The sequence below is a fragment of the Platalea leucorodia genome, assembly GCF_965183815.1.
Source record: "Platalea leucorodia genome assembly, chromosome: 6".
In the NCBI taxonomy this organism is placed as follows: domain Eukaryota; kingdom Metazoa; phylum Chordata; class Aves; order Pelecaniformes; family Threskiornithidae; genus Platalea; species Platalea leucorodia.
Genome location: NC_138828.1, coordinates 85,192,076 through 85,209,230, shown reverse-complemented (window position 1 = coordinate 85,209,230; position 17,155 = coordinate 85,192,076). Strand labels below are relative to the sequence as shown.

Here is a 17,155-nt window from a genome sequence, read left to right as displayed (position 1 = left end):
AACTTGCCTGTACCTCTACCCATACATAACAGCACAATTTCATCATCTTGTGAAAAATTATAGCAAGAGTCCTTCTCATAAATCAACCAGTCCAACCCATCAATCACTATCAGAGGAAGTAGTTTACTGCTCATGAGAGGGAACATTTCATTACGAGTGAATTTGAATTTCATCAAAGTAGCAAAGTTCTTTTTAAGACCCACTGTGAGCAATGCTCCCTGGCTGTGACAAGAAAAACTGTATTGAAATTCAAAACTAGAATACTGAAGAAGACCGGGAAAAGGCAATTCCGTTTTAATACATGCATGGGGATGTTCAATTAATCAGGTTCAACTTTTACAGACATCAACTGCTAGGCAAATGCAAGCAAGCCTCAATGAAAGTTTATCCAGTACTTGAAAATCAGTTTAAGATGCAAGAAAAAAAGGAAAAAAAAATAAAGTTGCACTCAATGCGTGAACTTCTATTGCTTTACCCCGCACCTGGGAAATCAACACTGGTGTCTCCAGGTCCTCCAGCTGCCACCAGCCACAGCAGCACAAGTGGCCCTGTCCTGCTAAGCGGAAAATATGAGTTACACACCCCAAATGCACCTCCCAGGCTTGGGGCTAGCAAGAGCCCATGGCAAAATAGAGGCGGGAGAAGATGACGACAAAAATGGTGCATCGCTTTTCAACGGTATAAAAATGAGGAGATAATCTCTAGCAGCAACCACAGAATGAAGAACCATTGCTTCACCTAGTAACAAAATTACTCCAATATTTAAAACTAAGTTTACTGCCTGGGGATTGGAAAAGTAGAACTTTGCTTAACATGACGGTGAACCACCCTCCTCTTCCAAAAAAGCCTCCACCGTGTGTGCGCACAGGAGAAGTCCTACCTGTTTCATCGCCGTCTCTCCAATCTTGTCAGAGTGCTTACGGATACTCTCCAGGAAATCCTTGAGGTCTGACATGGACACTTCTTTGATCTCTTCACGCAGCTTTGGAATATTATCCACCATGATCTTGCAGAAGCGGTAGTGGCTCACCTGGGGCAGGTACGTGTGCTCAAGGTGCTCCAGGGTCTTGAGAGCAGGGTAGTGTCTGAGGAAAGCAAGCAAGCAGATGTGGAAAGAAGCACGGCTATTTCCATCCCACTGCCCCTCCAAAACGTGCGCTAACTGTAAATAATTTAACATACTGAAGAACCTCAGCTGTTTTCAAAGGAACATAGACCTGAGCATCCAGGTCACCATAAAAGCACCGTTTTCCTTTTGAAACGGAGCAGCAGAGGCACAAAGGTGAGTAGCAGCTCCTTACTCACAGCTCGGAGGTGCAGACAAGGAGCAGCCGGGTCACAAGCGGCCAGCAGGAGCTGAGCCCAGCAGCAGCTCTCACCCACGGTAAAGCCGTTTGGGGCACCACGCCACAGAGCGAAGGAAAAGCTGGCAACCACACGTAGTGTTGTTAGGTTATGTGAGAAAAAGCTCAGCCCCACGCAGACAGAGGAGCACAGGGCACGAGGGCTCATGGGGGAACCCCAAAAAGACCCTGCACTGGTCTCCCCAGGAGACCCATCGGCCCCGTGGATGGAGGTGACACCCATCAAGGCGAGCGGGTCTGTGGAGCACCTCATACACCCTGTCATGGTGCCCGAGTCAGCAACCCCTGGCAGCGAGGTGCCGTCAGACAGAAGCACGGAGATGGGAATACGCCATAATCCACCACAGACTGATAAACTCGTGTCTAACGCCCGCTGATATCCCCTGCCTGCTACCAGCACGGAGGCTCGCTCCTCTGCTGTAAAGATCCCGGACACGAGAGCTCTCCGACTTCTTTCCCCGTGCATACCAGGAGTCAGATCCCACCTTTCTCCCGGCTGTTCAAACGCTGATAAGCACCATTAAAAACACTTTCCACTCCAAGCACTTTTTATTTAGATAGAGGTGAAAATCTAGATAAAACCCCCAGATTAGGGGTCCAACGGATACATTTTCTACAAAGCCTCCGCCTCTCCAGCAACTACTGCTGTACCACTGGGGTATGTGACCTTTGCAATGTTGAAAAGAATTTATTTCCCCACTCTATAAGAACCATACCTTACACATTTAAGAATGTAAGAATCCCAGCGTTTCTTCCCCTACGCACAATGCATGCCTTTATATTCTGGTCAGGCCCAACGGCCTTAGGGAAGGTACTGTAAATTTTATCCTACCTTTCTGTGTAAAAGCTACCTTCATAGCCTGACAGAGGATGCTAAATAGGAAACTATTCTAAGCAAATCATTTTTCTCAAACGCCCTCCCTCTTCTCCCCTGGGGAAGCGGGCGTCCATAGGATTTGCCTGTTCGCTGGAATTCAGGGGCCCTCCTGAATGGCAATGTAAAATGGGAGACCGTCCCTCTCCTGGTCTGACCACAGATCTGGTCAAAGGTTAAAAAAAAAAAAAAATTTATCGGGGAACCATCTAGGAAGCATTAGCAGGGTCCATAAAAACATATTTCAGACTAATACCAGGTCACAGTCACCTCTTGGGTGAACTAAGGCAATTTTAACCGACTACACCCATGGTTAATCCTGGCCACAAGCACCTGCCACTTGCACCTTGAATTCTTGGGGGAGAAAAAGTGTTTAGTCATAAGAAACATATCAGCACCGCTGAAAAAAACCTGACACTCATATCCCCATTCAAAATAATTCTTGCCTGAACTCCAGGCAGGTCCACAGGGAGTTATTTTAACCAGAAGTGGCCTGTCCTGTTCCCAACACCAGAAGTCAAACAGATTAACCCCGTGACTCGGCCGGTGTTCACACTACGGTGAGGTATGAAAAACTATTTGCAATAAAATGCAAACCTCTCTGGAGAGAAACTTAGGAGTGCACAGAAAGCCAGAAATCAAACCAGAGGAATAAACACGCACTGGGGGGTTTGTTATATTTTAGGGTGTTGCTTGTTGAACCAGAAGCAGCGAAAAGGCGGCCGGGGGGACAGCGCGCGGTCACGGATCGGGTCCCCGGCTGCCTGACAAAAACAGAGTCCGAAACACGCGGGGGCAGAGGAAAGCTCAACACTGGTCTTGCGCGAGACAGGCGAATCCTGCGGCTGAAGCACCGCCGCCTCAGCCCAGACTACAGCCCTCACGCTAACGCCTGTTACCAGCCACCCCGAGGGGCCGCGTCCTCGCCCAGCTCCGCACCCCCGGGACCAGGGCACCAGTGGAACGGGAGCGCCCGCCGACGGGGGAAGCAGCATTTTGCTAAAACAGAGTCAGAGCTGGCTTTTAGGGGTTTTTTCTGGCAATCGCCAGGCCCTGCTCGGGGGGTACAGCTCTGCAGAGGCTTCTCGGCTACAAGCAGGATGAAGCATTCTCATTTCATGGTTGTGCCAAGTGGCTCAGGGTAAAAAAAGACGGATCCCTCTGGAGCCCTGCGTAACCAGGAGGGATCTTGGAAGGCAGGGGTGTGTTTCTCATCACTTTCCAAGAAGCAGCCACATGTGGCCCAGCTGCTGGATGAAAGCTCTTTCTGTCCCTTCCTTAAATTCTGGACAACAGCAGACAAAACATTTCTCTCCATCTCTTCTCTCTGCCGGTTGCACAGTCGCTCCTCCGGGTTCGGACCGTGGGTTCCCCATCTCCAACTCCAGTTGACAGCCACAGATTCTGCATTTGGCAAACGCCTGCGTTCGGTTTACAAACCTAACGCAGCAAACAGCACGTAACTCATTTTGTCTACCTTGGGGAAGTTGAGTTTATTCACCCAGAATGCAAAACCTATCACTTCTCTGAGACTGCGTACCCAAAACCTGAGCTGACGCTAGGAACCAAGCCCCTGGCTGCCTATCGTGAAATGATATATAAGTAAGAGTGGGTGCAGACACAAAAATATTAAATGTGTTGTGCTGCACTGGGTGAATGAAGCCATCAAATCCAGACAAAGAAAGAAGAAGGGGAAAAAAGCCAAGGGCTCAGATTTTCTTTAAATGTGGCTTTCAACTTCTATTTGTTTCAAAATGAACCAACCCAAAGCTGGGGGGGGGGGAAGATGCAGTTCTTAGAAGCAGACCCTGGAAACACTATCCAGAGCGAGGGAATCGAGCGGCATGTGGATTCCCTTCAAAAGTTCACAGCGCTGTGATGGGCTCCAGCTCCCCACCCCACATCTGTCAATGGATAAGCCCCTCGCTGTTCCTATAAACAGACTAAAAACAGTTGCACAAACTGTACGCTGCACTATTCTGTACTGAGCCATCCCGAGAAAGAGAGAGCGAGCTATCCGAACACCTAAATAAGCTCCCTGTAACTCCTCCGGCCAGCCCAGCTTTCAGGAGTAACGCATATCTGTTTACCCAGGGCTCCTGGGTCCAAGGACCCCAGAGATCAGCAGAGGCGGGAGGGGAAGTGTAAAAATACGCCCAGCGAATTAGTTATCTCCTTGTTCGAAACATCTGGTTTCTTCTGTATTGTTTCTGTGATGGATGGCAGGCACGAACCAGGCATCGGATCGGATTGCTCTCCCTGCGTGGCATTCAGCTGGAGCCTGCCGTGTTTTCAGCTGACCTCCTTCCAGCGGCTGCTCTTGGCCCAATTTGCCACCCCCAGGGCTACAACGCGCCTCCAAAGTCCCACGCTGCTTAAACAAACCATCCCCCAGGATCCCGGCCATGCCAATATCCCGGTCCGTGGTTTCAGCATCGCAACAGATGCGGGGTGGGAAAAATCCTAGATTTACAGCTCATGATTTCTGAGCCACGAAGCCCCTGCAGTTCAGCTCACTCTTCTGAACAATTATTTCTACCGCAAAACAAGCCGTATGCCTTCCCACCAACTCCTTCCATCCTGCACGTTTCTCAGGTGTTTGGCTTCCATTCACGTTCATCGGATTCTCTCAGATTATATCAGGTTTTGTATTATGACATTCATAGAATGAAATTTAGCTCATAACACATAAGCGGCAAGGCGTGCATTGATTGCATGCATCACAACAGTGAGCTTCCATGGAAACAAAAAAAAAAAAAGTGAACATCCACCGTAATTAAAAAGCCTAACACAAAACGAGAGCCTGCTGCAATCCCGGCTCTAGGCTGCACCGCAGGAGGCCGAGCAGGACTGTGAAGACACCAGCCAGAAATCAGATAAGTTAACTTGAAAAGGCTGATTTTGAAGTCCTAAGTTTTGAAGACCTCTAATTTATCCGGCAGCAAACGGGTGCTTTTCAACTCTTCCAATACAAACACCAGTCTATACAAAATTTACCTTTTAGATTTCATTTGCTCTCGGAGTTTGCTGTACATCTCCAGGACTGGAAAGAGAAGGAAAACACACAAACATTGAGACACAAGCACAAAGAGACATGAATTAAAATAAACAGTTATACAAATAAAGAGCAATTTCAGATTCCTCACCGGGAAGACACAGTGTTAGCTTATCAACCGTCGCCGAAATATTTCTCTGTTGTAATCGGCATTGCTTCAGCTCTTCCATCGCTATTATCAACTTTGGAAAGGGAAAAAAAAAAGTTTCACTAAGAACAGTAAACAGGGCAGAGAGGCTATACGCTGCTCGGCACTTCTCGCGACCATCCAAACGGTAGGTTGACAGCGAAGCCCACCCTGATAACCGCAGAGCTCGCCCGGCACCGCAGAGCGCTGCTGGAATCGGCAGGACCGGCAGCTTTGCGCGGTTTAATCAAGTAGCAGACGCGTTCCCTAGCCTAATTTCAAGTAAGCAAGCAGCAAAACCAAAGCCATCAAAATACCAGCCTTGTAGCACATCCTGTGAATTCCAAAAATGATTTCCCCTTCCCATTTTATTCATCTCTCCCCTACTCTCTCTCCAAGCTTGTCCTTTTAGTTCTTCTCAAAGACAGGATGTGGCCGCTCGCTCCCGCGGGACCCGCACCATCACAAACTAACAGGGATTTTCAAACGCTCCGTCTCCAACAGAAAAACCTGTGCATCTGGACAAGGGCAAAACAAGGACTGGCCATCGCATACAAAGGAAAACTCTTTAGTTTCTTTTTTTCAAAGGGCAGGTCACGGATTTGTCCTCCAGAGCACCAGCTTATCTCCACAGTACCAGACTGAGATTGCAAAGTCTTTTTGAAATCCCAGGCTCTTCTGCTCTTGGAGGTGAATCCTCCATTCAAGGTAACGGAGGTATGTTTATTTGATTCAGGAGAGAAGCTGCATCGTCACCTCCCCAAAGGGCATTTTTATCCTTAATCTTTATTAGAATAATTGGTCTGATGCAGTCCAACATGGGGATTTTCTTGTTTGTTTTTCAAATACAATGCAGCTGGCTGAAATAGTAATGCCTGCACGTCCTCTGAGCAAAATGAAGTCTGGGTGTGTGGGAGGGCAGTTATGAAAGAAAATAGGAAAGCTGCAAAGAGTAGATTTATATGTTATATGAGTAGAGCAATGCAATTCATCAGGAGGACAGAAAAAGAGGGGAGAAGGACCATCCCTGGGAGTTCTCACACGTCTCCATCTCAGGCGCTTGAAAAACTTCAAGCATCAGTGCCTTCGTGCACACTCAGCTCTGAAGCCCCCCAGTCTGTTCACGCTCCCTTGTGATGAAGGGGCAGGAGGAGGAGTGTGGTTAGAGGCACATCGCATCCATGACGTGCTCAATCACCTCCTTTCCTCCATGCCTCGATGCCTCTACCCCTGCAGCTCAAAAACCACCCTGACTTTACTTGCTGCTGTACTGCGCTGGGACGCGGGAGCCAGACTCTCCAGCTCATATTCACAGAATCACAGAAGGGTTTGGGTGGGAAGGGACCTTCAAAGACCACCCAGTCCAACCCCCTGCCACCGGGTGGGACATCTTCAACCAGACCAGGGTGCTCAAAGGCCCGTCCAACCTGACCTTGAACACCTCCAGGGATGGGGCATCCACAGCTTCTCTGGGCAACCTGGTCCAGGGCCTCACCATCCTCACCATAAAAAATGTCTTCCGTATATCAAATCTAAACCTCCCCTCTTTCAGTTTAAAACCATTGCTTTGTCTTGTCACTACAGGCCCTGGGAAAAAGTCTCTCTCCATCTAAGTACTGAAAGGCCGCACTCAGGTCTCCCCGCAGCCTCCTCCTCTCCCGGCTGAACCCCCCCAGCTCTCAGCCTCTCCTCACAGCAGAGCTGTGCCACCCTCGGAGCATCTTCATGGCCTCCCCTGGCCCCGCTCCCACAGCTCCATGTCCTTCCCGTGCTGAGGACCCCCGAGCTGGACGCGGGGCTCCAGGGGGGTCTCCCCACAGCGGGGCAGAGGGGCAGAATCTCCCCCTCGCCCCGCTGCGGGGGATGCAGTATTGCTCTGAACGATCCCGTTCACACCACTCAGGGCTGCAGGAGCAAGCCTACAACTTGATTATCATTGCTTCAAGTCCTTCCTGCTTCCCAGGCTTTGCCTCCCACTAGCTTTCAATCCACAAGCAGTAAAAAAGAAAAATGACTTCCCCACACTCTCACACAACTCATCTTTCATGCAGAAAAGCAAAATACAGGAGAGAGAATCAACACACACTTTAATACCAATGCTGTGTACATTATCAGTTAACGCTGAGCGGTTATTGACGCTCAGTGTAATTTCCCACTAGCAAGCATAGCCAAATGATGGAAAAGCAAAAACCAGAATGAATGAATGTGTCACTTACTTCTTTTCCTTCATTCTGCAGCTTTCGGTTGGTGTCCGTCACTTGATTCTGCAGGGACATTGGGGGGAAAAAAGAGAAAGCCCATCTACATGTATACCAGGACAATGTTCTTCACAAAAAAGAAACTGTACATGAACACCATGACTTTTCACACAATCTTCTCTTGCATGGCATAGAACTGTTTATTAGCTGATTTAACAGTCATCACCATTCTGGCACACGGGATGCCAACAGCCACACAGCAACACCAAGGATTTTCTTCCCTGCTACTAGAGAAAAGTAAAAGGCAACAGGAGTTAACGCCGCTGCACGGCGGCCTCACGATGCGGCAGTCTTAATGGATCAAATGTTGTAGCAGATGCTCACATGGGTTCTCATCTTAAAAGCTATTTTACCTGAGTGGTAAAGGAACTCAATTTCCCCTCCCCAACACCGAACAGATTACAATTAGGTTTTAACTCTTTAATATCACAGCAAGAAAAGAACTCTTCAACGTGGGCTTTAGCTATAAAGTTCAAATACTTTCTTTTAGATCTTCAGATGCATCTCCCACTGTATCCCTCCTCCCGGCTGGTATAAAAAAAGGTATTTTTATATACCTGACATATACCTGGTATAAAGAAGGTATGTATTTTCTTTGCTAAACCATCTTTCTGTATTATCCTATCAAGCTGGGGCTCACAGTTCAAGCATTTCCCACTTTGCAAACTTGGACTAGCAAGATGACAGCAGTTCAGCCCTTTAGGGCTCTAGGCATCAGCCTGACTCAGTAAAGACCCACATGAGAACAAAGCTAATTTTTAGACTTGTCAGGATAGAAAATAAGCAGCTTACACATTATTTAGACAACAAGTAGAAAGATGACTTTGGGAATTCTCCTGAATACTCATTCAAGTTCAGACAGGAGAAGGTTTGTAAATGGAGATACCATCTTCTACAGACCAGCTGGGGCAGCTGAGAAAAACTAAACAAACTTTCAAGTAAACATGCCCAGCTTCAGGTCTTTAGCAAAGGCAGCCAGTTATAAAGGTAAATACCAGCAGAGAAGGGCTGCTCAGAGTTCAGGTGCCTCACGTCAGTCTGAGACTAACGTGCCATAAAACTACTTTTTCCCATAGAATACTCTCTTCATTTACAACTACAGTTGTAAATATTCATTTGTAGGCTTGTCTCTGTAAGATGTCTCGGAGGTTTCTAGTTTTACTCAGGCTTACTGTACAGTGGAAGCTGCTGCTGGATTTCAGCCGGCATCATCAAATTTTACGAACTAGTTCCTGTGTGTTTTCAGTTCTGTTCATTCTATAGGCAAAATCACTAACAGAGCTTGGACAACGGCACGAGCTGTGACACGGAGCTCTCAAAGTATATTCAGGAGCATAAGATCACACAAACCAACTTAAGATCTTTGTTTCCCCAACGCTTTTCAACAATTGCAGAAACAAGCTGAATTTTTAATGAATTCACCCCTAGCGAAGGAACGCCATTTGATGCTCTCCAGTCGCCCAACAGAACGCGCACGGTGCGCGGAGCAGCAGCTATAGCACAGCAAAGCAGGACAAACTTCGGGGTGGATTCAGAAGATAACAGCCACCTCTTTCCTTTTTGAGCGCACCACGAGGCAACCAGTTCAGACAGGAGGGGAGTTTTGTATTAATATACGCAAAATTGATTCAGGATCCGATTTGTTTCCTGCTGACTATTGAAAGATACTGGGCAACAACGATTTCCTGGACTGGTCCAAATGCCAACAGGTCTCGCACTGAGAGGTTGGTGTTGCTTCGATCATAGAATTGTTAAGGTTGGAAAAGACCTCCGAGATCACCAAGTCCAACCGTTAACCTAACTGCCTGGTCCAACCATGGCCCTAAGCACCACATCCACACGGTTTTGAACACTTCCAGGGACCGTGATTGCACCCCTGCCCTGGGCAGCCTGGGCCAGTGCCTGGCCACTCTCTCCGTGAAGAAATTTTTCCTGATATCCAACCTAAACCTGCCCTGGCGCAGCTTGAGGCCGTTTCCTCTCGTCCTGAGCAGAACCATCCAGCCTCACAGGCTTCCTTTTGTTTTAACGCTGGCCATGCTGGTTTTTAAGCTTACCGTGATGTAAGAAGAGGAGTCATCCCGTGATCTCCCCGCACACAATTTTTCTACAGCATCTGCATCATATTGCTCGCCCTTCTGCAGTAGCTTCAGCTCTCCTGGCTGCTTGCCCTGTGCAAAAACTGCTCATTTCCTTTATGATGTATTGAGATTTTATGAGCAGGAGCACAGCATCTCTTCCAAAGATTATTTTATTTGCTTATATCCTGAAAATCCCACCAGGAAAAAAGAATCCATGTAGGGTAATTTAAAACTGCTCCTAAAATAATGCCAAGGCTGTACTAGTCTTCTATTAAAATTACGTATCAATCCCAGCTAAAGGAAAAAGTAAGAGTATATTCTGCCCTCGCACACTGAGAGTCTTCAGGAGGCGGGGGGTTGTGTTTTGTTTTCTTCTTCAGGTCTACATCCATACGTTGAAAAAAATAGATGATTATTTATATAGACTCTCTGTAGACACGTTGAAGCTTTGCAGACAAGGAGATTTTATGATTTAAGACAGACGCACAGCAAGGGGGGACAGACAACAGGTAGGCACGTGTGAAGAATGAGACGATGGGATCACACAAGGGGCTTACGGGATGCTCAAGTCATTAGTTCATTCATCTATAGACAGAACATGTGGTACGGAGCAGAGGGTTTGTTTGGGGGGGTTTAAACATCACTCTGCTATCATTTAGAGAGTGTCAGAGTGATGAGAGAGAGGAGCAAAGGGCGCCGGAGAGGAATCCTGGGAATGGGCGCGAAGGGCACCGCTGTGACCCCGCACGGCTGTGCTGACTCCAGCCCCCTGTCCCGCACCCGCCTACCGCTGATTTCCACCCTCCCTAAGGAAGGGAGGGTGACTGTGGAGCGATCCTTCAGGTCAGCAGCTTATGAACTTCCCAATCTGGAGGGTGCACCCGAAGTCCGGGTTCGTTATCCGCCCCCGCAGCCGTTCTCCCTCCGTTTCTCTAACCCCGACGGGAATCCGCTGCGCGGCCGTTGCACTTCGAGGTCATCGCCGCATGCTGGGGCGGCGAGATCCCCGCTTGGTTTCGCACGGGTGAAGGTGAGCTCCCCTTTGCTCTAAGCCAGTTGCCTCTGTTTAATTAAATCTGCCCTAATCTGAACGCACTAAGCAACAAAAATTGCTTCCTATTCATTTTCTTCACCCCCACTCATAACTGCACAGACCTTACGACTGCACGCAGCAGTACTGCGCGTGGGGGAAGAGCGGATTAGAATTGCAGATGTCTTTTCAGAGAAAAGCCTTTTTATTAATTGCCATTCAATAGTGGCAAGCGTGAAATGCTAAACTTGGGCAGAGATAACCACATAAAGCAGGACAACAAACGACTCGACGGTAGCTCTTAAATGGACCTGTTGATACAGTACATCCGACTGAAGACCAGCCAGTGCTGTGCTGTCACTAAAAGCAAGCATCACACGAGTATGCACAAACAAAATCCTACAACGCCCCCGAAATACCCCTTCTACACCATCTCACTGGTGACCGATTGCCTGCCCCAGCTTAGAAACCACGCTTATCACCAAAAAGACCCCAACCCCATCAACTGGAAGGACTTCAGAGTAGGGAAGTAAAAACGGTAAGATGCCTAGAAAGCACAGCCCTTTAGGATGGATTGGGGCTAGCTGTCGTTCAGGGGACAAGACCAGAGAAGAACATTCCTACAACCTCCAACCTGCAGAAGACTGCTGCAAAACCAAGAAGGAATAATCTCTCTTTTGTGCCTGATGGGTCAAAAAGTAGTAGACCTAAAAAAGACTTTTCAACCACGTAACCCGAGTTTCCTAGAGAAGGAAAGACAGCAGTACCTGGGGGAGGGCTAACATTAGAAGAGGTTAGATAAAAATCCATCAGGAATGGCACAGCTTTTGCTTGAGAGAAAAAAAGATGGACCAGGTGATTCCTTGAGGTTGCCACCAACCCTGAGACTCGGTGATCCTTTCCCCTTCGCACCTCGAGTTGTGTTTTCCAAGTGGGACCATCCTAGTGTACAATCAGTCTTCGACCTTTTAACTTCCACTGGCACCTTTATGAGACGGAACAGCCAGACTGGTACGTGGCTCCCAAGACCCAGCAGTACCGCGCGTTTGTAGGTTTGAGACCAGGTCAGCGTAACACTGCTCGCTTCCTAACGAGGAAGAACATTTGTGCGGCACAAGGTGTGAGATGGTTTAAGATGTATAACACAAAAAAACCCCAAAGCAACATGATTTTCCTTTGAAACCACGTAAGAAGTTAAAAGTAAAGAGAATTGCCATAGTGAAGCTATATAGTCAAAAAAGGAATAAGTAATTGCAAAAAAAAAAAAAAAAAAAGGTTTGGTTTAAAAAAATGTTACGATTTAAATATCATCCAAGTTAAGGAGATGCCTTTCTGAAAATGTATCCCATGTATTTTCAATTACCTTACTTTTTTATCCGTATATAATTATTAATCAGTGACCCAGCACCTCTTGAAAACAACACAACGTTGCCTAGTGCAGAAATTCACTGCAGAGGAGCTCCTCTGCTGATCGAGAAGGTCAGGTTCCCAATCGGTGCTAGCCCTTCGCAGGGCACAAAAGCAGGACAGAAAGCTTAGCCACCCCGTCCTGACCAGGCTTTAAGCTGACTTGGGGCCACCTGAAATACAGCGTTCCAGTACAGAGGGAAGAGGGCAGCTGTCTTACACAGCAATGGGGGAAGATAATACATCCAGCTCGTATTTAGCATGTGCGCTCTTAAAACAATGGAAGCCGGTATTTCTGCAAGCGTGATATTATACAAAATACCCCACGGCTAAAAGCACACGAGTGACGATACATACTAGAGATGCAATACGGAGGGCATTTATTTTATTGCTGGTTGCACGTATGTTCAAAGACCAGCGCTACTGAGAAAAAGACCAAGATCAAACAGAGAATGAATAGCTGGAACAAAACACACTCTCACCACTGGACCCACGGATGATTCCCTGGGGAAACCCTTACAAAGAGGGCTCAGTATTTCTCAAATAAGTTTCTGTGTATATTTTTCCCATGTGCCGTTTTATAGATCACATAGTGATGGAAATCAAGAGAGATCCTGAGGGTACAGAGATGGACTTCACAGTGCGCCACCAACAAAGTAGCTGTTTGTAGAATGGGAAACAGCAACAAGCCTTTGCAAACAAACAATGTGGAATTCTTGGCTAGAAACAATAGCTTAAAAAAAAAAAAAAAAGACTTCTTTCATGGTATTTCCAATGGCCTCATCCTGCAATCAACTGCTGGATGAATCCTTGCCATGGAGAACGCCGCTGTAATAATGCGGGTGCTTCTGGTGTCACCCCCACGAAGGTGTTCCTGCGCACGTGCGTCCGTCTGTGGGATGGAGACCTGGGTGGGTAAGGCCAGAAGCCTGCTAGGAAATGGCACAGGTAGCTTTAAATGAATAAATAAATGTATGAAAAGCAGCAGTCAGCATACTGAAGGTCGAGTTCTTCCTTCTTTTCCAGAAGACTTGCTTTTCTGAGATTTCCCCCCCCCCCCCTTATTTATAACTTCACCTTTTCTAATGCCCATTGAATGGTCTCCAACACTCCTGGGCTCCCAGAAAAGCCCTTCTCAACCGGCCAGACGCCACTCAGCCAGAAGGACTTGCCGTGCTGCTCTCTGGAGACAGTCCGTGCCTTTTTGGGTGCCGCACAACTCAGCCCCGTTGGCTAAGGGACCGTCCTGGGAGGCTGCTTTCGCCTTGCAAATCAAGGTTGCACCTTGCTGCCGCAGCAAGGGCTGGCACAGCGGCCTCCCCTGCCTCTGTGCTAATGTGCGTAGGAAAATGAGGAAGGTTCTCTGACCTCTGACACTGATTAATTCATTACTGTGCATTTTTATACGCCCCAAATTGTGGAATACTTGTATTTTAAGGCACAGCAGCCAAGCCTCAACTACAAGCCCACCTGGCCCCTACACGTGGGAACACCTCCAACCTCTAGGTCCTTTTTCTCCCCAGAAACCTGCCTAGCTTCCTTCCCGACACTTATCCACATCCTGATCCTACAAACAGCTTTTTCCACATACTACTAAACACAGTTTTTCAAGATATAGGTAAATTCCACCTTTCTCTCATCTTTCTGCACAGCTTGAAAGGCCACAATACTTGGAAAGCCCATTCCTAGCTGTAACCATTTTATTTTTTCCATTCCCAGCTCCAACCATTTTACCTTCTAGTTAAGCCAACCAAATCTGGAGATGCTACTGAAAAAGAGTCAAGCTGTGCGTTTGTTTACACAGTCTTGCAGTATTTAGTGAAATCAGTTCAGTTATATTTCACTACTGTTCCTGCTTACACCTGAACACCTGACAACGCTCTGATGTTCACTTGCTTTTTAAATATTAATATTTCACTTGCCAACATCAGGCAGAGTCAGCTCTGCATCAGACCTCTTTGCTGACTTGTCTCAGACACACCACTACCCTGTAACGAGAATTCAATGTCAGATGGGGCACTAGAGCAGATGCTGCTATAGCAGATGTACTTCTGATTGCAGAGCTTATTTTTGCTTAAGAAATTGGTATAAGGTCTACCAGGAAAAAGCACATGTTTCCTAATGCAGAACAGGCTTAGCTTTAAGCTTTCTTGTGCTCTTAACGTACCACACTGTTTCAGTTTACCCAAATAATGGTCAAACTTCAGATGACTAACCTATTGCTACAGGGAGAATGAAGATATATATATTTAATTTATTTTTTTTATTTTTTAGATGGAAGAGAGATGCTCTAGACAAAAGGAGAAAAGGCGACATTCACGTGGCTTCACAGAATCCCACAGTGGTTGAGGTTGGAAGGTCCAACCTGAAGCCATCTGGCCCAAGCCCCCTGCTGAGGCAGGGCCACCTTAGAGCCAGATGCCCAGGACCATGTCTAGACGGCTTTCTCTTACCTTCAGTTTTTGAGCTTCTCCTCTAACTTTCAGCAGCTCTGTGATGGAGTCCACAAAGCCCTGGTAATGGAAGTTGCACATTTTCTCAATCTCACGATCGTGGTTTCTGATTCGTGCTTCCAGTTTCTCCATGAAACGACCGTGTTCTTCTCCATCATAGACAGACCTAAAAAGAAGAAGCCAACATTGGTCAAGATTCCAATACCTGTTACTATCACTACTTAAAAGAAATACCAAAAATATGAGCTTTAAAGAAACCCTCCTGTGATAAAGGGATAGTTTTGCTTTTTATTTGCATACACCAGGCACCAAACTCAGATTTGAAAAACTTTCTATTCCAGCCTTTCTTTTTCTTTTTCCACCTGTCCAACACCAGCTCAATGTTGCCTCAGAGACCGCAACACGGCCGAGCCAGCGCTGAATCATCTGAAGCAAAGTCTTTGTGCTCTAGCTTTGAGCTCAGCCATCTCTGATCCCTATCTGCTATCGCGTGCTGTCACACTGAGCACTCCTCTTGGACAATTTTCTGGGTGTTCTTTGTGCTTCTGGGGTAAAATCTGCAATGGAAAAGCATCACCTCTACAGCTGCCAAAATCCATTCCCCTTCTCCTCCCTAGTTTTGCCAGCACAGTTAGCAGTGTCGCTGAATGGCCAACACAGCTGAAGACAACCCAAACTGATGGGGATACCCCAAGCCAAGACACCGCGCGTGCAAGCTGCAGGTAACAGGTAATCTATGCTACAACCAAACCACTAGTGTTAAATTTAAGGGTGGAAGTTAAAAAAATAAATCTATCCTCCGTATTTTCCTAAATGCCACGGAACTGGGAAGAGAAGCTTGAATTGCCACGTCAAACCACCTTTTGTTCTGCCCATTCCCAACCCACGCTGTCTGGTAACGATGATTATTTCCAACCGTTTTGTAAAGCAGCCTAGAAGGCGACTCTCATCCGCAGAAAGAGCCGCTGTGCAGAAGCAATAGATCATGACTGCTATGGGATTCTCAGGGGGTTGGTTTTTTATAGTAAACATAGATATTTTCTATATCCCACCCTTAGACTTGTCTTCGTGAAGTTTTAGTATTTTGAAGAGCAGCGTTAACTGCTAAACCTGAATTCTCTCCCAATCCAAAAAAATTAAGTACACAGTGAGCTTTATGGAGTCTGAGCTTGTACTGTGTCAGAAAGAAAGGCCAACTTAATTCTACACTGGATTCCATGCAGCAGTTAGAGAGAAAAGATGGGGAATGACAGAGCTGTAACAAGCTATAAGAATAAAAAAAAAAAAAAAACACAATTACAAAAAAAATTCCTAATCACGGCAGTGACAAGCTACACTTCAGAAAGAGCCAGAACCAGATAAACCCAACCGGACACGTTAGATCTTTCTATCTGCAGAAAGCAATGTGATCCTTCGGTGTGATCTGTGCTCACACGTCACTTTGGAGAATCCCACCTCTGCAATCCATAAAGGTCTCCAAGTCATCCAAAAAATACCAAGACAGGACTAAAAGCTGGAGGAAATCTACTGAATTCTCATTCTTTAAAACCTGCCCTAGCAATTTCAGTTGTACAGTCTCAGTAAACCGTTCTCACTGGCAAAACAAAAATGCCAAATCTTCATAAGCCTGTTTCAAACTCAATGTAAAATAACACAGTCGCCAAGAGCAGAAGTCTTCAAAGGCGACCACACTGCCGCCTTTATTCCAAGGTAGAAGCTGTTTGGTGCTAAAGGTGAAAAAGAGATATAACTTCCTAAAATTATATGAATGCTGCCACTAGTGCGATTCTAGCGGTTTTTCCTTACAGCTTAGCAGAGTTTTGCTGGTGAAACGTGAAAGTTGGAGGCAGAGTGCCATCTAGTGCTGCACAGCCCCTTTGCAGGGTCTCTCACGCAACCCAACCGGGCACCTCCGCTCTAACGAACTCTGAACTCAAAGATAACTCACATACAACAAGCAGATAAAGTTAGACAAGTCGTGTTTTCATTCAAATATAATTTAAAAAAAACTAAAACCCCACAACAGTAATTACGGGTGCCAAATAAAGGTGTTTACGTTCAAAGGAAAATACCATCGGCATTTACAGAGGCATCTATTAACGGAAAAGAGTCTCAAAATTACTTACAAACTCTAGGCAAAGTTTCCTTTGCAGATGGTAAACCTAAGACATAAAGGTCCAATGACTACAAACCTTTTTTTTTTTTTTTTTTAATTTTTTTTTTTAGCCAATCTCTAGCATAAAAAAAAGTTGGTGACAGGCAGCAACGAAACCCCCGCATCTCAGGGGTCAGCTCTAAGCTGATACTCAAACTCCATACCTTCCCTTCCGAGCTCTGCTATTCATCCACAACCCTCCCCCCAATGCAGAACCAGCATCCTGCACTTCCATCCTCCCTCTGAAACACAAGCGAATGGGCAACAGCCAAGCAAGTCCCAGACCAAACCACGACGCACTCCGAAGTTGCAGGATGTCAACTCCGAAGTTATGGGATGTCAAGTTCTTGC

The 17,155-nt window shown here is 46.6% G+C and overlaps 1 protein-coding gene across 2 annotated transcripts in view; it reads right to left on the bottom strand.

The window, feature by feature from the left end:
* EXOC6B (exocyst complex component 6B) overlaps window positions 1–17,155 on the bottom strand; it is a 304,900-nt gene that overhangs the window by 237,544 nt on the left and 50,201 nt on the right. For both annotated transcript variants that reach the window (XM_082315216.1, XM_082315217.1), the window contains exons 2-6: window positions 14,650–14,815; window positions 7,637–7,684; window positions 5,385–5,475; window positions 5,236–5,281; window positions 881–1,085 (exon numbers count right to left, since the gene is read on the bottom strand). In XM_082315216.1, coding sequence (XP_082171342.1) covers window positions 881–1,085; window positions 5,236–5,281; window positions 5,385–5,475; window positions 7,637–7,684; window positions 14,650–14,815 — 556 coding nt within the window. The remainder of the gene's footprint in view (window positions 1–880; window positions 1,086–5,235; window positions 5,282–5,384; window positions 5,476–7,636; window positions 7,685–14,649; window positions 14,816–17,155) is intronic.